We start from the raw sequence: 24700 nt of genomic DNA on the forward strand, positions 1-24700 counted from the left end.
CATATGCTAGCTTAGCTATATTCTTCCTTAAAGGGAACTAAGGAGTTGATTAATCTCATTGAGGATTAATGCTTGTCCAAGGTGAAGACAAGTTGATCTAAGTTGGAGGTAATCTTTCAAATGGATAGAAGGATTAGGTTTGTTGTCTAAGGAGAAGTACAAGGCCTGTAAATCGGATCTCCATCGGATTTGGAGAAAGGTGCTTAGTGAAGAAAAAATCCTGATTAGTGAATCGGGGAGTGGATTAAGGTGGATTAGTTAACATCCACCCGAACCACTATAAATCCTTGTGTTTATGTTCTTTACTTTACCTTCCGCATTATACAAACATAAACACGCCACGCATTGGTTTGAGTTGATTAACGTGATCAAGTATTGTTCAAATCTTATTGATCATTGAAAAAGTTTTTTTTTAAAAAAAAAGTATTAAGTAACTATTCACCCCCCCCCCCAGTTACTTACAGTGATAAATGGTGTAACCGGATTCTTGCTTGCCTAAATTTGGCTAGTATCTCTATTCTTATTAATGGTTCTCCTACCCGTGAATTTTCTATTTGTAGAGGTGTTAGACAAGGGGATCCATTATCCCCGTTTTTATTCATTCTTGCCGTGGAAGGTCTAAATATTCTCCCAAAAGTCGCGGTTGATCAGGGACTTTTTATAAGGTGTTGAAATGGGAATTGATAAAGTCGTGGTGTCTCATTTACAATACGCGGATGATACGATGTTCTTTCTTGAATGTTCTAAATCAAATGCTCGCAACCTTATCAACATCCTAAAATGTTTTGAGTTGGCTTTGAGGTTAAAAGTAAATTTCCCCAAAAGTTGTCTTTATGGGGTAGGGGTTAATCCGGTAGAGGGTAGAGGAGATAGCAAAGCGTATGGGATGTCAATCCGGTAAATTTCCCTTCATTTAACTTGGCCTTCCAATTGGTGCAAAGATAAAGAAAGTTAGTGATTGGTCCCCAGTGATTGAGAAGTTTAAAATAAGGCTATTGAAACAAAAATGAGGATGTTGTCCTTTGGTTGAAGATTAGTTCTTCTAAAATCGATTCTTAATAGTCTCCCCTTGTACTACTTCGCGCTTTTTCGTGCCCCGCGTTGTGTGGTTGATTTTCTTAAGAGTGTGAGGCGTATTTTCTTTTGGGGTGTGGATCTTTCGGGTTCAAAATTTTCTTAGGTCAAATGGGCTACCACTTGTTTACCTTATGGGGAGGGGGTTTAAATATCGGGTCCCTAAAAAGAAAAAGTCTTGCTCTTTTATGCAAATGGTGGTGGAGGTTCAAAACTGAAACCAATTGCTTTTTGACTAAAATTATTCAAAGCATTTATGGAATTAACAGTGGCTTGAGGTCGGGAGATGGGCTTGCTTATCATTCGGCCTCGGGTATTTGGCACAATATTATTTTTGCAGGAAATATCATTGAGGAATTACAATTACCATTCAAAAACTCGTTCATGAAATCAATCAATTAGTGATGGAAGATCCACTTCTTTTTGGAATGAAAATTGGCGTGGTTCGGATTGTTTCAAGAATATGTTCCCAAGACTTTATAGGCTCGATATATTTAAAGACGCTTCGGTTAGAGATCGTATTTCAGTGACATCAGTACCATTCGAGACAGTAGCAAAATCAAGGGTGCGATCAGGGTTAGTTTCTATTTCAATAGCTTCATGTTCTTTTCCATCAGCACCAAGTCAGATTGCGGCAGCCAAAGTAATCGATTCGGTAGGTGCAGCAACTTCAAATCAGATTGCGGCAATCGGTTATGTTTCAGTTTTAGCAGCGGGTAATATACAATTGCCTGATATAGTAGCAGCAACAATTTTGGGAGTTGGAAGGGCTTCTTCAGCAGCTCATCTAGCTCAAAATGGCTTATCATCAGGTCCTGTTAATCATTATTCGATTCGATTTAATTGGGCCTGGTCTCGTGTACCAACAGGTCGAACTTTGGATGAATTGCATGAGGGGGAAAATCTAGCTCGGTTTATTTCTTTCGATTTTAATGCTCAAGAATCTTGGAAGTGGGCGCTTTCAAGTAACGGGGAATTTACGGTTAAAAGGTTATCTTCTCTTCTTGATAAGCAAAGACTTGGTAATCCTACTCTCTCCATACAAAAACTTTGAGAAATAATCTTGTTTCAAAAAAGATTGAAATTTTTTTATGCTGAGCATTACAGAAAAGAATTTCGGTTTGGATGGAACTTGACAAAAGGGGCGTCTATCTTCATTGTGTTTGGTGTCCCATTTGCAATGACGATCTTGAATCGGTTGATCATGTTCTCATGAAGTGTAGGAAAGCTTTGGACGTGTGGAATCGAATTTACAAGTGGTGAAATTTTGGTAGTTGCTCGCTCTCAAGTGTGTATGATTCTCTCCATGGGAAAGCTCCACATGCTATGTCACCTCTTGGCCAAAACATGTGATGACCCGGAAATTTTCGACCAAATTTAAACTTAATCTTTATATGATTTTGACACGATAAGCAAAGTCTGTAAATGTGAGTCTCAAAATTTTGAACTGGTTCAAATATTCAATTGACCTTCGATAATTTCCGACGATTCACGAACAACTATCTGTAAATAGATATGTACATATTTAATATATATTAATTTAAAATGTTATATGATTCAATTATTGGAATTTAGTCAATTTACTATGTAAAATAAAATAAAATATGATATTATAATAATTATTATTTAAAACATAATTATATATAAATAAAGTATATTAGAAATAAATAATAAATGATTGTAATACTCGTGGACGTTCGTTTATTATTTAGAGAAGTTTAATTCGAACTTATGTAATTTTAAAATAAACAGTGATCTGAAAACGAGTTATATAAATTTTAGCTTTATTAAAGATATATTTAGAATCTATTTGATTAATTTTAAAAATATTTAATTTTGAGTTGGGATCGAGCGCGGACAGTTGATTCAATTTTTATTTAGTAATTTTAAAACAATTAATGATTGTTTGTATAAAATAATGGTTAGAATAAATATTTATAGTTAATTTAAGATTTTTAGAAAGACCTTTATCCGTCATGATAATCAACGGAGCACGAATTTCAGTCCGTAAATGAAATAGTAGACGACGGCTAACTTAATCACACGTTTATATATTTATATTATATTATAATTAATATTTTATTATTATTATTATTAAATATCTTAATACACATCACTTATTTCATTCACTTATCCATGAATTATTAACATTACTATTTGATACAGCTAACGATCCGTGAATTAATTTAAAAAGTACTATTGAACACTGTACTTGATTGATTGAATTTGAATTATTGTTCCACTCTTTTCATATCCACTAACACTTGTATGTATGTATATAGTTAACTTAATGCACACATGAATCAATAACTCTTCATTCATGTCAAACTCAAACAATCACCACCAACTCTCCTTAGACCCACCATCACACACTAAAGTTCTGTTTCCTATCAATTTATAGTAATTGATTATAAAGGTGCATTATTACCTTATTACTATTAATTATTATTATGCATTATATTAGTTATATATTACTCTATGAATATATGTATACATAGATATGTTAGGCATTGCAAGATCAACCATGTACAATCGACTACAACCTAGTCCACCGCCCTAACTCCACCTACGATCACGATCACCCCCACTCCAAATCGGCCAACCCCCACTGCCGGTCACACTACAAACCACCATCACCTTCAACCAACGACCAAGAAGAACCACCATCACCATCCCAAACTACTCAATCAACCATCACTTCAACCATTAAGTGTACATTTTTCCTGCTGCCATTTCGCTTTCTGTTTCACGTTCGAACATCAATCACCACCATTGTTTCTATTCGTTTATAACTAGACTACCACGTCACCCTCGTCCTATTTATTATCTATTTTTCTACTTCAATCAAACAACCATCAAACCCATCATGAATCGTCTTCTGTTGCTGTGTAATGTTCCATTTCTGGTTCAGTCGAAGACACCCATAAACCCTCACCATCATCTCCAATCCTCTCCTCGCTATTTCTCTTGTTGCACCCATAACACATCACCGAACCATGTATCATTGACCCACTTCATTATACCTGAATAATTATGTTTCTATTTCGATCCACAATAGCTCAACCACCTTCGCTACCATTTACTACAGTCGCAAGTAATAATATTTTCTGTTTTTGTTTTAAATCTGTCTCGAAACAACCTGCAACTTCGACTTATGTTGCCATTTTGGTTTACGAAAACCTTAAAACCACCACCATAACTATCGTTACTGTTTCTGCTGTTTATATTCTGTTACAGTAAAGTCAAAGTTGGTGATGATGATGATATTTCATGTTGATAGAACACGGTAATGATGATGACGATTTAATGGAAGAAGAATGATGAGGATTATGTAAAATATGATGACGTTTGACTATGATAAAGAAAATGAAAGATGATGACAATAGTGGGTGGGGAAGTGGGGTTCACGAATGGGATATTTCAGATTCCAAATCCAACAAATTATGAAACTACTTCTTTACTTTATACAAAAATCAAATCGGGCTATAGATTTGGGCCAAGGGCCAATTTACTTATTTATGTTGAACCATATTACATATATTTAAGAAGTAATTAAATTACTAACTATAATAATTAAGTTGATGATCACAACGATGATGATAGGTGTTTAATTTGGTGATAACCTTCGATGATGATAGACACGAGGATGATGGCGACGGTATGATAGTAGTTAGTGATGATGATATTACATGATAACGAATGTTAAATGATGATGACGAGTACGATTTATGATGGTTTGCAAGATGATGATTAGGGTTTAGTGATCCATGATTTAAGATGATGATGAGTAGATAAAAGGGATAATAATCCATGATTCATGAAATAACAAAGATAGGGAAGAATATATGATGTATGTTGATGAATCTGTGATTCGATATACATGGTAATGATAATAACAAGATTGAAGGTACGCGCTATGCGACTATACATTATGTTTAAAAAATCTATAAATATAACGGTTGGTGAAGTATTAATGGTGCGAAATTGACTTTTACAGGTTATAGGTTATATATTCAAAATGAACGACTATAATTTACATCATCAATTACCTAACTACTACAAACTTATATTAACGGCAATTGGAAACTAATTGAGGAAGATAACTGTGGAAGATAATTATCGAACTCTTGCAGATGCTATAATGGCAATAGGGAATTGATTGAGGAAGATAATTATCGAACTCTTGCAGATGCTATATTTGAATCACTGATGTGTGGTGACTGCATCTAATATTTTTGATTGTAAATATTAAGAACATTTGGGACTTAACAGTTGGTACAGAACTGCTAGTGGAACTACCTGAAGAGTACACATTTGAGACGGCATTGGCTGATTTGATTGTGAGTAATAATGCGCGCTTAATAGTTATCACTCACAGTCAAATCAGCCAGTGCGGTCTCAAATGTGCACTCTTCGGGAAGTTCCATTAGCAGTTCTGTATCAGGAGTTAAATCTCACATGTTCTTAATATTCCCAATCTAAAATATTAGATGCAATTATCACACATAAGTGATTCAAATATAGCATCTGCAAGAGTTCGATAATTATCTTCCTCAATTAGTTCCCAATTGCGATTATACGGATCTAGAATATTTGTAAGGACTAGTCTGATATCTTCAGAAGTCAGACGTAACTCTCTGATGGCTTCTAATGGCGTTTAACGATATCTTTGAAGTATACCTAAACAATTAATAAAAAAGTCAATTAGTAACACTTTAATTACGAGTACTAATTTGTTTGATAATAAAAAATAAAGGAGTTGTTATTTACTTATTAGGACTCCTTTTAATCATTAAAGTTGTTCGAATATCTTCCCCACTGGTAACTTATCAAGATCAAGCTGAAACTCCACAAAGCGTTTAAATAATCAATCTACCTAACAGGACACACATGGTAACTTATGTCAAATATCTAACATTTTTTAAAAGTATTACTTGGAGGGAAATTAGCTATGGAGGGGAATTAACCTTTGGAATTGAGTAGTGGATGTATACTTTCCTTCTCCGCAAATGCTCATTTCGCAACACAAGCATGGCAGTTCGAGCAACACGAATATCGGAGTACGATATCATCAAAAAATATCCTATGTTTACCAGCGTGGCCAAGGCGTCCTAATATCGCCGTATTGGTACAAAACACATAATAGATAAATATGTTAGGTCACTAAATATATATATATATATATTTTTATTTTTTTGAAGTCACTAAATATAATTATCAAGAATACGACCGACCAAGCATAACTTTAAACCATAATGTAAAGTAAATTAATTTAAAAAGTTTCAATAAATATTATTATTTACCTCAAATAGAGCGCTTAACTCTGAATCCTCAACGTCATTGAACCCTAAACCCCAAACCCTAAACCCTAGCAATTCATCTTCCTCGTTGTTATTCAACAGGATAGCCCATGCAAAGCAATTATCTGTGTTGAATATCTTGTTTCCCTTAAGAAAAACTGCAAACTGCTAACACAAATAACTGAATAATTATATGCAGCTATCAGCAACTATGATCGATGGATAAAGTAAAGTAAGTAAATATAACAATGAACTGAGGATCATATCGATGTATAAAGTCAACTAAGAAAGTATCAAACCGTATGGCTGCAACCTGCATTTTGTCCCGCCAGTATACGATTCTATTTTTTATTAACACTCAACCAATAGAGTTCGATTTGAGCGTACATTTTTTACCTTTTCAAACGACAGACTGAACAATAAAGTTCATCGAAAACCAAGAACCACTAAAAAAAGACTAACAAACGGAGGCTCAAATCGATACATAAAGTCAACTAATTAATCCTGAATCGTATGGCTGCAATCTGCAGATTGCCCCGCCAGCATACGGTTACAACTTTTATGAACGCTTCCGTATCATACAAAAATGATCATCATTGCCTTTTGTATCTCTCCATATAATACATCTGAAATAGCGAACAACCATAGCAGTTAAGCAGATAATATTGTTAACACAAATAACTGAACAATGACATGCAGCTATCAACAACTATCATCGATGGATAAAGTAAAGTAAGTAAATATAACAATGAACCGAGGGTCAGATCGATGTATAAAGTCAACTAAGAAAGTATCAAACCGTATGGCTGCAACCTGCATTTTGCCCCGCCAGTATACGATTCTATTTTTTTATTAACACTTAACCAATAGAGTTCGATTTGAGCGTACATTTTTTTTATCTTTTCAAACAATAGATTGAACAATAAATTCATCGAAAACTAAGAACCACTAAAAAAAGGCTAAGAAACGGAGGCTCAAATCGATGCATAAAGTCAACTAATTAATCATGAATCGTATGGCTGCAATCTGCAAATTGCCCCGCCAGCATACGGTTAAAACTTTTATGAACGCTTCCGTATCATACAAAAATGATCATCATTGCCTTTTGTATCTTTCCATATAATAAATCTGAAATAACGAACAACCATAGCAGTTAAGTAAATAATACTGTTAACACAAATAACTGAATACTGACATGCAGCTATAAGTAACTATGATCGATGGATAAAGTAAAGTAAGTAACTATAACAATGAACCGAGGCTCCAATCGATGTATAAAGTCAACTAAGAAAGTATCAAACCGTATGGCTGCAACCTGCATTTTGCCCCGCCAGTATACGATTCTATTTTTATATTAACAGTCAACCAATAGCGTTCGAATTGAGCATACATTTCTTATCTTTTCAAACAACAGATTGAACAATAAAGATCATCGAAAACCAAGAACCACCCAAAAACCCGGCTAAGAAACCGAGGCTCAAATCGATGCATAAAGTCAACTAATTAATCATGAATCGTATGGCTGCAATCTGCAGATTGCCCTGCTAGCATATGGTTACAACTTTTATGAGAGCTTCCGTATCATACAAAAATGATCATCATTTCCTTTTGTATCTTTCCATGTAATAAATCTGAAATAACGAACAACCATAACAGTTAAGCAAAAAATACTGTTAACACAAATAACTGAATAATGACATGCAGCTATCAACAACTATTATCGATGGATAAAGTAAAGTAAGTAAATATAACAATGAACCGAGGCTCAGATCGATGTATAAAGTCAACTAAGAAAGTATCAAACCGTATGGCTGTAATCTGCATTTTGCCCCGCCAGTATACGATTTTTTTTTTTACACTCAATCAATAGTGCTCTAATTGTACATCCATTTTCTAAGTTTTCCAACAATAGATCGAACAATAAAGATCATCGAACACCAAGAACCATCAAAAAACCGGCTAATAAAGCGAGGTTCAAGTTGATGCATAAACTAAACCAATTAATCCGGAATCGTACGGCTGCAATCTGCAGATTGCCCAACCAGTATATGCTTACAATTTTTATCAGCGCGTATATAGAAGACAAAATTGATCATCATTGCCTTTTGTATGTTTCTATAAAATATATCAGATATAACAAACAACCATAATAGTTAAGGAAATCTAACTGAAAAATTAAAACACAAACAACCATCATGTTCATTCACCCATTCTCTAATTACCTTTATACTCAATACTCAAATTTGTAACTGTACACTCGTAGATGTAAAAAAACGAGGAGTTCATGCGAATAGATTACAGGTTCATAAATGTCCTTGTTACATATATAAGATACTAAACAAACAATGACATAAATATTTGTACCAAAACTCTACATAGTTGATAAACTAACCAAAACCAGCATGAGTAGATACTTTCCATTCTATTACACGATCAAACACTGTTGGTTTATCAAACATTGGTTATTTCAGTATAGCTAAAACAAAAACAAATATTCAATGTGTATTTGCTATGTGGTAGTAAGTTCTAGTAATCTATTTAGGCATTTCATCAATCTTAACTTGGTATGCTTATAAAACAATAAATTTCCTTACATAGATAGATATAAAGAATTTTGTTCTAGTAGCTATTTTAATCATGTTCCTTACAAAGAAAACATTAAATTCAAAACACATAAACTAACATTACCAAGCATACAATCTATACCTAACTGAGCTTATATTTAATAATCAAATTGAAAAATGGGATGAATAACAACATTAAAAACCAACACGATACATTACCTCTTTGAGTTTGTAAATTCGTTGGAAACATTGACAGCCGAAAACAACTTGAAGACTTCCAATAACGGCATAAATAACAGCTAAAAAAACAATCATCATCACCTGAAACATTTTTTTAGAAATACATGCTAATAAACATTTTCAAAACACATAAACCCAAAATCAAATGAAAATCATTCAAAGAAACCCTAAACTTACCAATCCCAAATCAAACAACAAAGTAAATTCCCTAGATCTACTATTGTTGTTGTGGTGACAATCGGCTGTCATCGCTTTGTTGCTGACTTAACAATTGAAAATTAAAAACACAAACCCTAAACTAAAAGGAGCGAATGTTACCTGCGGAGAATATGCAATCAAAGAAGATGATAGATCACCTGCGAAGAATATGCAGTCGAAGAAGATGATAGATCGAGGAGATGGTGAAGATGTCGGATGGTGATGGATCAGAGGAGATGGTGAAGATCTGAGGATAGATATCGTATGGTGATGGATCAGAGAAGATGGTGAAGATCAGAAGATATGGTTTACCCTAGCACGCTACGCTTTTTTGTGTGGTGGAAAATTGCCAACCGTGAACAGTAATAATATGTGAGGGGAAATACCAAGTGGACCAATAGGGGTGAAGAGCTTAGTTCCCCTAATAGTAGATGGGTAATAATTGGGTTATGAATAAATTCAGAATAACACAAATGGCGTAATGGTTAGGATTGTTATCGGGTTAGCGGGACGTCGCGGGTTCAAACCCGGACTTGGGCATTTATTTAAGGGCTACTTCTTTGAGGTAGTATTACTAATACTCTTATTATTATTATTATTATTATTATTATTATTATTATTATTATTATTATTATTATTATTATTATTATTATTATTATTATTATTATTATTATTATTATTATTTTTTATTGTTATTAATATTATTATTATTATTTATTATTGATTGTTATTAAGTAATTATTATTATTACCAATATTGGAAATAAGATTATTAGTATAATTAATATTATTATCATTATTATTATTATTATTATTATTATTATTATTATTATTATTAAAATATATAGTATTATTATTATTATGACTATTAAAATTTCTATTAGAATCATCATTTTTATTAAAAGTACCATTATTATTTAAAATATTATTTTTATAAAAACTAACATTTTTATCTTATCAATATTATCTTTTCATTAAAATTATTATTATTACTAACATTACTTTTATTATTAGTATTATTATCAAAACTATTAATAGCAGTATCATTACTAAATCTAATTACTGTTAGTATTATTATTATTATCATAAAAAGATATAAATTTTTATTTATTATTATTGATATTATTTTAACAAATAAATAGCTATATAAGAATATATTTAAAACATATCGCATAACAACATTTATATTTTTATAATAAATACTAATTATTTATCTAAAGTATATAAAATAAATATAGTTAACATAGTTACCAATGAAACATACAATTTGAAGAAATAACATTTAATAATAATATCTAAACTTGTTCGATTACAAGTATATGTTTTAATAAATATATGAATAATATAAGTTCGTGAATCCGAGGCCAACCCTACACTTGTTCAATGAGTTTCATTACTCCCTTTTTAAATGCCTTTGCAATATATATTTTTGGGACTGAGAATACATGCGCTTTTATAAATGTTTGACGAAATAGACACAAGTAATTGAAACTACATTATATGGTTGAATGATCGAAGCCGAATATGCCCCTTTTTGCTTGGTAACCTTAGAATTAGTAAACCAATCTACTAATTGACGCGATGCTTTAGTACTTCGAAACCCCATCTATTGGGCCTAAAGATAGATCTATTGGGCCCAACAAACCCCATCCGTTGTAGCGGATGCTTTAGTACTTCGAAATTTTATCATGTCCGATGGATGTCTCGGAATGATGGGGATATTCTTATATGCATCTTGTTAATGTCGGTTACCAGGTGTTCAATCCATATGAATGAATTTTTAGCAGTGAGCAGACCTACACCTTGAAACGAAAATGAAATCTTGTGGTCTATTAAAATAATGGAAATGATTGTTTATGATAAACTAATGAACTCACCAACCTTTTGGTTGACACTTTAAAGCATGTTTATTCTCAGTTATGAAAGAAATCTTTCGCTGTGCATTTGCTCATTTTAGAGATATTACTTGGAGTCATTCATGACATATTTCAAAAGACGTTGCATTCGAGTCATTGAGTTCATCAAGATCAATATTAAGTCATTCATAGTTCGGATATATAATGAAAGGATATGCATATCTGTCAACTTTCGATGTAAGGGAAGTTTGTCTTTTAAAAACGAATGCAATGTTTGTAAAATGTATCATATAGAGGTCAGAACCTCGCAATGAAATCAAATGTTGAAGACTTCGTCCAGATGGATTAGGACGGGGTATGACAAAATAATTGGCAAGCTTCGAGTGGGTACGTGTGTATTATCTTTGGAAGAATCGAAACATGAATGTTTTTCAAAAGAAATCGTGGATTGTTCCGGTGTTAACTAACGAAATACAAGTGAAGTCGTACGAATGAATCTCGGGAAGACTCAAAGGGAAAAGTATCGATTGGCTCAATTGGCTAACACATCCATCTTTGTATTTAGATTTATAGATTTCGTGTGGGTTGCAACCTTTGCTCCCTAATTTGTGGAGTAATTCGTGAACTATTTAGCTCGACCATTTGTATTGTACGGTTGTAGCTATTCGTTGTACCATTCTTGTTGCATATATAAAAATTTACTTTGCTTTAAAAAAAAAAAAAACAAAACAAAAAAAAAAAAACTTTACAAGAAAATTCAAGTCTCTAAGTATCCTCTGCTATGGGTGCACCAACATATGTGGGCTAATTTATTATTTTGTAATTTGTTCATTTTGTTATTCGTACTTGCACCTATTGATTCAAATATGTTAGGTAATAGAGTTGCTCACAAAAAATCATTTGTTTGAGGAAGATGTTAGAAAAACGAGGGTATGAAGAGTGAAATCATGAGACTAGAACTAAGATGACTGAACTCTCATTGGCTTTTGAACACATAGTTATGGATCATCTTAGTATGTGCATAGCACATTCAATGAAGCAGCCAGTCCAGCAGACAAGCTACTTTCTATTTTAAAACTGGCGAATATTATCTATATATCTAATAGAAAAAACCCTGTAGCACTATTTATCAATAGTAACTAGGAGTATTTTTGTCATTTTATTTTTTTTGTCTCCAACGATAAAAAAAATAACTCTCATAAAAGAACCAACCCTTCAATGTTACCGAAAAATGTCGAAAAAAATTCTTTTCTACCAAAAAAATTAACTTTTTTTTTCTTTTCTTCCTCAACGATAAAGGAGACAACTTTCATAAAGGGAACAACCCTTCAATGCTACCAAAAGATGTCGATAAACATTCTTTTTTACAAAATAGATCAACTAACTTTAAAAAAAAAAATGAACGCTAAAAGAAGCAACTTTCACAAAAGGAACAACCCTTCAATATTAGATGTCGAAAAATTTTTTTTTTTACAAAATAGATCAACACTTTTTTTTTTAACTCGGATTCAAAACGGAGCCCCCGGCGCGAAGCGAGAGCTCCACAACTAGGGATGGCAACGGATCGGATATGGATCGGGTGATGCCGTATCCATATCCATATCCATTTAGTTTTTTGTTCATCCATATCCATATCCATATCTATTTAATTTTTGTTCATCCATCCATATCCATATCCACTGGATTAAGTGGGTTAATGGATATCCAATTGATGTTAAAAAAAATTTATAATATTTCCCAATATGTTATTAGAACAACAACGTAATTTAGTTAAAATAAATATAACGTGACATAATTAAAACTTATCCGCAAGAACGTGTAATATTTGTCGAAGATAGAACACAATTTGTGGAACTTACTATTAAACGCAGATTATAAAAAAGTAAATATGTAATTTTTATGCTTATTTTGTTAGATATACATGTTTTATTGTGATATATCATAGTTATTTCATTTTAAAGTTGAAACCAAAATGTAAATCTAACGGTAAATATTTTTAAAAGTGAATATGTATACATATATCTATATTTTTGTATTTGTATATATATTTCGGGTTTTAGTCGATATATCCATGGATGAAACTTTTCATTCATGTCCATATACATATACATTTAAGTTCATCTATATCCGTATCCATATTCATTTAAGTTCATCCAAATCCATCATGAAGCGGGTGAATCGGATGGATATCCATCGGATCGGGTGGTTATTGCCATCCCTATTGACCACAACTAGTTCTATCTATTAGCATACCCGTACTGGCCAGTTAGACTAGAACACTCTTCCCAATCAATCGTATTAATCTACTTGCTGACTCAAAATGGATACACCGTTAAGGGAAAAAATAACCACATGCTCATATTTGTCTTAGTAACATATACATATCTAACCACATTATATTGAGACTATCATCTATAGCTTACAATAATTATTGTTCGATAATTCAATTAATTATGTACGGTTATTTTTACCACCCGTCTCATATTTAAATTTTTACCACCCGTACAAGGTTTTTGTATTTATATTTTCATACATTTGAACTTTTGAATTGTTATATTACTTATTTGTGTTATCATGGTTGAAAATTATATTAAAATATTATAATTCAATAAAACCCCCAAAATCGTGGGTTTTTAACTATAAATAAATAAAAATCAATCACAAAAACGTATGTTTGAATATATTCGAAGATCTATACGCGATACATACCAGCTAGTATTTGTTACGGAGTATAATTTTCAATAATAAAAAATTGACATTTATTACTACCAACGATACTACGTTCAAAGACACTCTAGGAAATTAAAAATAATAATTTTACAAAAACATACGAGTATTTTATGTTGTGAAAAGTCAAATCATGTTTACGTTGTAATTCGGCTTTAAAATTATAAATTATTTGATGATTGTAGTTGGTAAACCTTTTGTAACTCTTAGCGTTTACCAAATTAAAAAAAAAAAAAAAAAAAAAAAAAAAAAAAAACTAAGAACAATCAACTAGTGTAATCGGCCGCTATTTTTTTAATTATGTTCTAGACTTTTATGCAATGGGTTGGTTTGTGGATTTATGGTGTGAATTTTTTCTAAAAATTTGTCGGTGTGAGTTGAACATGTCAAGTAAGACTAGAATTAATCTGACGTTAAATGAAAAGCTTCAGACGAGTTGGCGAATTTTGACGCCCTCTGACGACATTAACGGGCCGTCAGAGGTGATGAACTGGGGTCGTTAGTTGAGCAGTGACGAAAAAAAAAGGTTAGGCATATGTGGCGTGATGTGATTGGTGCACATCTTATAGCTGCTAGACAATGGCTTTATAGCCGTTGGATCCATTTTTTTCTTTTTAAAAAAAACTTAATAGTTTTATCTATTTAAACCTCTCATCACTTCTCATTTTTACACACCAAAACATTCATTTTCTATCATTTTTTATACATTCTAATTTTCTTATTTATATAATTATGGAATCGTATTTACTAGGTTTCGATTCCGATTCGGAGGATGTGCATAATTTCTGCAGTTTTCTGGAATTCTCTAGAAAGTTCTGGTATCATCATCAAGCCGGCGGCTTCCCTGGATCCTAGCCGGCGGTTACAAAGTATTTTCTGCAACTTTTTTCGTTTTTGATCCTATTTAACACATTTCTCAAATAAAAACATTAAAAGTACTTTTTTCCCATTCTTACACATTTTTGTGTGTTTAAGTATTCAAAATGAATAGGAGAAAACCTTTGATTCTTCCCGAAGCTCTTCCTTGCATGCTGAAGTGAACAGGGGCAGCACCTTCACGAGTAGTGGTTTATTACCCAATTTTTGAGTTTTCTAGTTTATAAGATAAAGTAAAGTAAATGCGATAAAATTTGTAATTCATATAAGGTTAAAACAAGCGCATGCTATGATTTCGTCAGTTACTTTGCCGGGATTATGAAATGGTGGCTCATGAATAGACAGTGGCCTTGTATTCATTACACTAGTCCTAAACGCCCCTGTCATAAGACATGTCACAGGGTAATGCGATAGGCTTGAAGATTCTGAATAGACAACAACGTCCTTTACCCCCGACGCCCGTGCAGCCTGACTACAGGCATACACGTTCAGACGGCTCATCCAATTGAGCGACTCGGTTGGGTGACTTATTAACATTCCACAAAGGTCTAAACTTTCTTAAGCATAATGGAATACTGGGTTTACCATATCCAAGAGACGTGATGTGTTTCGATGCTTTCGTTAATGATTGGGTTATAGTTAGGCCCTTAAAAAGAGTTCCACCATAATGAACACCATGGCCAAGTCAAGTTTGACTTCCATGAACACGTTCGGTTATCCTAACGGTCCAATCCTTTATGTGTTTAAACAAACAGTTCCTTAATTAACCAAGAATCCCTCAAGCGGGGTGCAATGCTTGAGACAGCGTTATGGTGAAGTGTACTAATCAGCACTGACTGGGTTCCATGGCCTTACTTAGCAGAGGTACAGCTTACATCAACCGTTGTGCTTCAGCGTGCACGCACGAAGTTTATATGCTTGGGGACTACACTAGCATGGTCTAGGACCGACAATGTACTAGGGGTCTAGTTAGATGTTTCACTACGAAAGAGTCCTCAGTCGGAATCCAAGGCTCGGTGGACTTACTACAACCGGTGTGCCTCAGTCAAACTTACGTTGTATCCGATAGACTTCTCTTACCAAGGGGTGACACAGATAGTGTACTCTGAATCGGGGTTCACGACTTCCCAATAACAGAGCCAATAACTACGTTCTATTAGTTGGAAAAGCGATTGAGTTTAAAGCATAATCAGAAAGCATCTTGACAACATACACAAACCATAATATTATTTTGGCATTATAATTGACTACATCATAACATACACTAAAGATAACTACTCGCTAATCATGGCAATAATATCACAAAGCATAATAATGGAGAACATTATATAAAGACAAAGGATAGAAGTACCAGTAGATTAAACGAGTTTCAAATACAAAAGTGACAACTTCAAACTACTGAAAAGTGTGTAAAAATGAATTGTGTTTAAAAATGGATGACAAAGACCCTTTAAATAAACTTGAAATTTGCCTGCAAACGGCTGGCAGGCCTTTTGGCAAGCCATTTGCAGTGCCCGTTTGCTTGACCCGTGTGGTAGGCCGTTTGCCATAGTGGCAGGCCGTTTGGCCTGCTCTGGTTTGCTGAATTCACTAGATAGTAACTTGATTTCTTGTCTTTCACTATTTTCGCTCTAGAATCTTTGTTTTAGCTCCGATTCTCTTGATTCTTTTTGCACCGTCTTCGTAATCACTTGTTCTTCAATTTTAACCGACGAAGCGGGTATTTTGGCGATAAAGTTTGGAACTTTATTGTTTTTGGCCCTTAATACCGAGGTAAAAACGTGACTTTTTAGCCAATATCAAATATCCCACACTTAGACGTTGCTTGTCCTTAAGCAAACTTCTCGTTTTTACTTAAAGAAATCTTTTCGGAGTTTCTTTTCTAATAGCCTAAGCGGTTTGATTTTTACTATAAGAGCGAAAGATAAGGTGAGTCATCTATGGAAGCATGTGAGGAGGTTACATGACTTATGTTAGCTTTCACGGGTTACTTCACTCAAGTGTTTAGGGTTCCCTATAGATCTAAGAAATGAATTCACTCATAGCCAGTCATGTTGCACCCATCGTCATAGGCTTGATAAAGACTCAAAATCCTTGCTACTAATGTGAAAACGGTGGTAACCATAGCTTCTAGGTCATTTGTCAATGATGGAAAAGAATTTTGGAGTGGTGGTGAAGTTGTTTTAAACGGGTGAGAAAAAGGTAATATAGTCTTTTAAATACCGTTATTCAGAATTTAAGATAGATATGAGTGATGAGATTTTTTAGAAGCACTTTTGAACTATTCTCCCTTTTAGAGTGATAAGCATTTGTGGTCAAGTTCTTCTTCGGCGTTTCTCTTTATAAGTTCTGCTCCTTTTTTCAGAACTTTGAAAGATTTTTTTTTGGAGATTTATTCTCGAGAAACTTTTTGCCGGTAAACTATTTCAAGACCTTTGCCATGATACTTGAGAGGTTTATAACATAGGGTTTTCAGAAGGAATCTTATTTTTTGGATTTTCGAGTGATAGTAAAGATGATGTGGATGAGTTGGTGTGGTAGAAGTGGTGAAGGTGTGAAAGGCTTATTTTGACAAATGGCTACCTTTTCTGATTATAACCGAATCACATTTCATTACTTGGAAATGCAGATCTAGAGCAAGTTCTGATTCTGAGCACAGACATCGGCACTCATAAAGGAAAACAGCGAAACATTAAAGATGAATGCTGGTCTTATTTGGGTGCCTCACCATAATCAATTTAGGTTTATAATGCCTAGTCATGCAATGCTCTATTAGAGATTTGGTTCGTCCTAACAAGATTTCTATCTTACTTAAGCCTTAATTTTATTTACAAACGCTTCAGTTTTTCAAAAATACTTTTTTGGAAAGGCTTTCTCTTGTTAAGAATTTTGAAATTTGGCTTAAGAACTTGGAATCTTCATAATGGATTATTTTAATATAGCATAAAAAGTTTATACCAACATCCCACAGTTAGACGAACATTGTCCTCAATGTTCCCAGTGTATCCCACACTTAGTGATAAGCTAGGATGTAACATAATTTAATATTTGAGCTAGTAACAGGAAGAAAGGAGTACCCCTAGTAGATGTGGTTGCTTGTGAAGAAACTGGCTGGCTTGCAATCTTGGAAGTTACGTCCTTTATTTATCGGCTCATTTTTCATCCTTTATTCTTCTACTCTACTTTATTGCACGGGTTACCTCCCGAGAAGCGCTTTTGTTTAAGGTCGTTGGCTCGACTATAATGATGCCTAAAAAGCAGACATTTCTCTATGGTAGTTGTGATCTTGGTCTTCTCGAGGGAATGTGAGTCTTGGTGGATAAATTCTGAGAATGTGTCAGACCAAAAGTGGTAGCAGATCCGGTACTTCTCTTGAAGATCTTCTGAAAGACATATAGCGGTTTCGGCTCGTGACAGATCTTGAAGTCCGATAAGAATATGGTCCACTGCTCTGCTGATTGATCCATGAATGTCAATCATTGAGGCGGTGCTGGTGGTGATTACTTCTCTGATAGGATGTTCATTTCGGAGATCTTCAAATAGTGTCAGAAATTGTATCTTCAGTATCTCAAAATCTTCTGAACGGTGGTCTCCATAGTAGGAGTCTGTAGCGTTGCACAGGTTAGTCAAGAGGCGAAGCTGAAAAGAAGTGAAGAACAGTCCTGACCCAAGCATTAATGTCACCGTCTTTGAGTATATCTCCTGACATCCTGCTTTAAATATGAAACTTGAATCTGTGGACTCGTGGAAGATACGTGCTACCTGCTTCGTAACGTAGGTGACAATGTTGACTCAGTCTGGTTCAAGATGAGAAAACAGATTGTTGCATCTTACTTCTTCTGTTACTGCGTCTCGTAACTCTTTGATAATCAGATCAGCGTGGTGATCAATTGTTACATAAATCACTAGCCTGTCTGGTTGAAACAACCCAACCCGTACTCCGTACGATATATATATATTTTTTAAAAAATATAATACACATTACGCGCCAATTAAATATGTAACCCATTCCACACGATTCGTCAAAACACACTACGAGTTTAATGTCTACAAAAAGGCACAAAGGCCATTAACGAATGTGATACTAGTTTGACCAACAACAAATGATAGTTTATAATCCAAACGACACTCGAGCATGGTTTGGGGCTAAACTACCCAAATCGTTCGGCCACTTCAAAAGCTATCCCAAAAGCATCCCCTGTCAACACAAACGGGAGACAACTAATCCAACCGTATGCCCTTACCCTTGTCCAAGCCGGAACCTATAAAATGGTAAACAACGAGAGGGTAAGCAATGCTTAGTGAGTGCAACAATTATACATTATACATACATATATATAACCTACTTACTTGCAAACACTTACCAAATCCGCATACATACTAGTCACATACTTAGCATACATTTCACAAGTATAACGCTAAGTACCACGATAGCAAGGCTAGTATAACAATAGCATATATCACAACAACACATTATGCTAAAATACAAGTATGACGATGATGTTCACAACATCCATAGTACTCAAGATCTCAAGGCTAGCCCAACGAATGGTATCGTCAACATCGAACTTAAATCCCATTCGCCTATATTAATGTGGTATCGTCAACACCGAACTTTAAACCCACATATGAGGTATCGTCAACATCGAACTTTAAACCCTCATCAACTCACTACAATAGTCGTATGGCATCGTCAACATCGAACTTTAATTCCATACGTGAGGTATCGTCAACAACGAACTTTAAACCCTCATCACAACACAATATACTCTAGTGTATGGTATCGTCAACAACGTACTTTAAACCCACACCCCACAAGTAAATAAATTATATACATACACATATAATTATTCCACACACCTTGTCACAAGGATGATGATTTAACACTTCCGAGCTTCAACGCAATGTACCTAAATTATTAAGTGCACATTCAATTTCACAACTAGTGGGATTAACCACAATACTCCCACTTGAGCATTTAATGTCCCAATTTGCATTCAATGACTCCACTACTCACAACCGCCCATAAATGGCCAAGACTCGACTTTAATCACTAGGACTAGTGAATTAAAGTCTATTAACTTCAATTAACACAAAACTTAGGGTAATCCATACCCATTTCATCCCATTAGGTCAACTAGTACATTTTTGACCCATTTTAACTCACTTAAACTCACAATCAAGTCAAACGTACCCATTAACCCTTCTTTCATAAATCTTAAAGTGCATTAGTGACTAACAACACCAATTGACACTTACAACCTCAAATCACAAGGCCAAAACCCTAGATTATGGCTATTAGGGTTTAATTACAACAACATAACCCAAACTCACCCATTTTACCCTCAAATGGGTCATACAAATCACTAGTACCCAAAACCCTAGTCATTAACCAATAAAAACTCAAACTTAGAGTTAGAACTTACCGAGACTATCAACGCGTAGCTCGAGACACAAGGAACAACTTTAAATCTCGCTCCTAGGTTTGATTTACAAATCTCCAACTTCAAATCTCAAGATCAAGCTAGGTGGGTTTTGTGTTTTGGGAGAGTAATAGGAAAGAAAATGGAAATGAAAATGAAATAAATGGATGTGTGGTGGAGAGTTAATGCTCCCACCAGATTTACATGTCAAATTACCATTTTGTCCCTCAAAGTCATTTAATTTAAGCTAAAACCGGAATCAGAACTGCAGAATTGCCGCGGCGCGGCGCTAAATGTCGCGGCGCGACGTTACAAAGGAAAAACCACCACTCTTAACTCAACTTCTGATCCTGGTTTGCTTGCTTTGCCGTGGCGCGGACCCATTTGTCGCGGCGCGGCTTAAGGCACGATCTGGTCAGCTCGACCATCTTAAACACAAAAATCGTTTTACACAACATTAAATCGTTCAAGCCTCCAATACACGTCTAACTCTCATATCTACGTCTCACAAGACTTAACACTAACCGAAACTCCTTTAAGACTTATTTACGCACACATTAACAAGTATATATATATATATATATATATATATATATATATATATATATATCTACACAATTACGCATAAACAACGAGTTACATACGTACAAATGATTAAGTATGTACCTTTCGATATGTACGGGAAAAACGGGATGTTACAACTCTCCCCCACTTGAATCGGAGCGCGTCCTCGCGATCCAAGCCGCATGACAAGAAGGAAGATAAACCAACACAAACTCTTTGGGCTCCCAAGTAAACTCGGAACCCTTACTACGACGCCATTGATCTTTAAAAGTCCTAACCTCTTTATGTCTCAACCTTTTGACCTTCTCATCAAGTATGGCAATGGGTTCCTCGATATACTCTAACTTATCATTTAGCTCAATCTCGTCTAATGGCACCCAAGACGAATCATCCGCAAGACACTTACGGAGATAAGAAACATGAAATGTATTATGGATCCCCGCAAGCTCTTCGGGTAATTCCAAACGATACGCGACTTCACCAACACGAGCTAAAACCTTAAATGGTCTAATAAACCGAGGAGCTAACTTTCCTCGTTTCCGAAACCGAATAATACCCTTCCATGGCGAGACTTTGAGCATCACCATGTCACCTTCTTGAAATTCGATCGTTCGTCTACGTTTATCGGCATAAGATTTTTGCCTATCTTGAGCCTTTTTCAAATGCTCTCGAATCACATCAATCTTGCTATTCGTCTATAAAACCAAATCGGTACTCCCGATTTCCTTTTGTCCCACTTCACCCCAACAAATCGGGGTTCGACATCTACGCCCATAAAGCATCTCATAAGGTGGCATTCCAATACTAGTATGATAACTATTATTGTACGAGAATTCCACCAAAGGTAAGTGCTCGTCCCAACTACCACCAAAATCGATAATACATGCTCGTAACATATCTTCCAAAGTTTGATTTGTACGTTCGGTTTGACCGTCCGTTTGAGGATGACACGCCGTGCTCAACTTCAATTGCGTACCCATATCTTCATGAAACTTTTCCCAAAACCGAGATGTAAAACGAGTGTCTCGATCCGAAATAATAGATATAGGAACACCGTGTCGAGAGATGAATTCCTTGATAAATAACTTAGCCAAGGTCTCTGACGATATCGCTTCCTTGATGGGAAGAAACAAAGCACTTTTCGTCAATCAATCAACTATAACCCAAATCGAATCAAATTGGGTTCTCACCGTTCTAGGTAACTTCGTGATGAAATCCATGGTAATGTGCTCCCATTTCCATTTCGGGATTTCTAAAGGTTGTAACTTACCATACGGCTTTTGGTGCTCGGCTTTAACTTGCAAACACGTGACGCATTGCTCAACATATTTCACAACATCACGTTTCATGCCCGACCACCAATAATCTTTCCTTAAATCAAGATACATTTTCGTTGCACCCGGATGAATGGAATACTTTGACTTATGTGCTTCATCAAGTAGCACTTGTCGATAATCTCCCATCTTAGGCACCCACACTCTTCCTTGAAAGGACAACAAACCCCGCGAGCCTATAGTAATGAACTCCGATTGTCCCACAATTCGTTCTGCATGCTTGTTGTGAATGTAAGCCTCTATTTGAATCACACCGAGTTTTTCAAGAAAATCGTTAGTAATAATCATACGTAACAATCCCAATCGTAACATCGGGTGATGACTCTTTCGACTTAACGCATCCGCTACCACATTTGCCTTGCCCGGATGATAAAGTATTTCACAATCATAATCTTTCACCACATCCATCCACCTACGTTGATGATAATTCAAATCTTGTTGATTAAAGAGGTGTTTCAAACTTTTATGATCCGAATAAATCGTACACTTGACACCATACAAGTAATGGCGCCAAATTTTCAACGCATGCACAACCGCCGCCAACTCAAGATCATGAGTCGGATATCTCGTCTCGTGTTCCTTTAATTGTCGAGAGGCATAAGCGATGACTTTACCTCTTTGCATTAGAACACACCCGAGTCCATTTAACGAGGCATCACAATAAACCGTCATGTCTTCCACCCCTTCCAGCAAAACCAACACCGGAGCTTGACATAACTTCTCTTTTAACAATTGAAAAGAAATTTCTTGCTCGTTCTCCCAAACAAACCTCACGTTCTTCCTCGTCAATTTCGTCAATGAAGAGGCGATCTTAGAAAAGTATTGGATAAACCGACGATAATAACCGGCCAATCCGAGAAAACTTCGGACCTCCGTAGGCGTAGTCGGTTGTCTCCAACTTTTCAACGTCTCTATCTTCCCCGGATCTACTTGGACACCATCTTTGTTCACAATGTGGCCAAGGAATTGAACCTCCCTTAGCCAAAATTCACATTTGGAGAACTTAGCATACAACTTCTCCTTTCGTAACGTCTTCAATACTTCACGCAAATGACGTTCATGTTCTTTCATACTCTTCGAGTAGACTAGTATGTCGTCAATGAACACAATCACCGACTTGTCCAACATAGGTTGGCACACTCGGTTCATAAGATCCATGAATGCCGCCGGTGCATTCGTAAGACCAAAAGGCATAACTACAAACTCAAAATGCCCATAACGCGTTCGAAAAGCCGTTTTCTCGATATCTTCCTCACGGACCCGCATTTGGTGATAGCCGGACCGTAGGTCGATCTTAGAGAAATACGTCACACCTTGGAGTTGGTCAAACAAATCGTCAATCCGAGGCAACGGATAACGATTCTTGATCGTCACTTTATTCAACTCCCGGTAATCGATGCACATCCGCATACTACCATCCTTCTTTTTCACGAATAAAACTGGAGCGCCCCACGGCGAAGCACTCGGTCGAATAAAACCCTTCTCAAGCAACTCTTGGGTTTGATTTAACAACTCTTGCATTTCCGTCGGTGCTAAACGATACGGAGTTTTAGCAATGGGAGTAGCTCCCGGAACCAACTCAATGCGAAATTCAATTTGTCTTTCCGCCGGAACACCCGGTAACTCGTCTGGAAAAACGTCTCCGAATTCACTAACCACCGGAATTTCACGAATAGGTGGTGGCTCATCATGAGTATCAACAACATGGGCAAGCAAAGCCATGCCACCACTAACAAGAAAACGACGTGCCCGTGCAAACGAACATATCTTCTTCGTCTATCGCCATGAATAATCAACTCTCCCCCACTTGGGGTCTTCACACGTATAAGCTTTTCATGGCATGCAATATCGGCTTTATTTTGATCGAGCCAATCCATACCAACAACGATATCAAAATCGCCCAAAGTCATAGGGATGAGATCAATTTTAAAGTTTTCGGTACCAAAAACGACATCACAATTCCTACACACATCAACCACTAGCACCGTCTTGCCATCCGCTATTTCGACTTCTACCGGACGACTTAACTTAGCTAACGGTCTATCAAGTTTAGGCACAAATTTTGGAGACACAAACGACAAATTTGCACCGCTATCAAAAAGAATCCTTGCCGGATTAAAATTAACCAAGAAAGTACCTGAGACAACTTCGTTCGATTGTTTGGCTTCATCATTGGTCATCAAATAGTTTCGACCTCGAGCCGTACCCACCGCCTTCTCTAGCCTTTTAACATTATCGTTGTTCAAATCGGGACACTCTGACTTTCGGTGTCCTTCTTTGTTGCAATTAAAACAAGTGAGCTTGTTTGTTGAATTTGGCTTCGAACAATCTCGAGCCATATGTCCACGTACCCCACAATTGTAGCAAGTAGGGACAAAGTTCCCAAAACCACCGGTAGCGCCCTTCTTCACACTATTGACAATTTCGGAACCCTTTTTGTTCTTGTTCTTTTTATTTGAAAAGTTCGAATAACTCGAACCTTCAAACTTTCTTTTTGAAAAAGTGAAATCGCTTTTTCTTGGAACCTCCGGCTCAAAACCCCGAT

At 35.4% G+C, this 24700-nt stretch overlaps 1 protein-coding gene across 1 annotated transcript; it reads left to right on the forward strand.

The window, feature by feature from the left end:
• The first annotated feature begins 673 nt into the window (after window positions 1–673).
• On the forward strand, window positions 674–1180 carry LOC139863973 (uncharacterized). The gene is made up of 2 exons (XM_071852568.1): window positions 674–897; window positions 1033–1180. Exons 1-2 carry the CDS (start codon window positions 674–676, stop codon window positions 1178–1180), a joined length of 372 nt encoding a protein of 123 aa, XP_071708669.1.
• Window positions 1181–24700: the final 23520 nt, after the last annotated feature.

Source organism: Rutidosis leptorrhynchoides, chromosome 8, assembly GCF_046630445.1.
Source record: "Rutidosis leptorrhynchoides isolate AG116_Rl617_1_P2 chromosome 8, CSIRO_AGI_Rlap_v1, whole genome shotgun sequence".
Taxonomy (NCBI): Eukaryota; Viridiplantae; Streptophyta; class Magnoliopsida; order Asterales; family Asteraceae; genus Rutidosis; species Rutidosis leptorrhynchoides.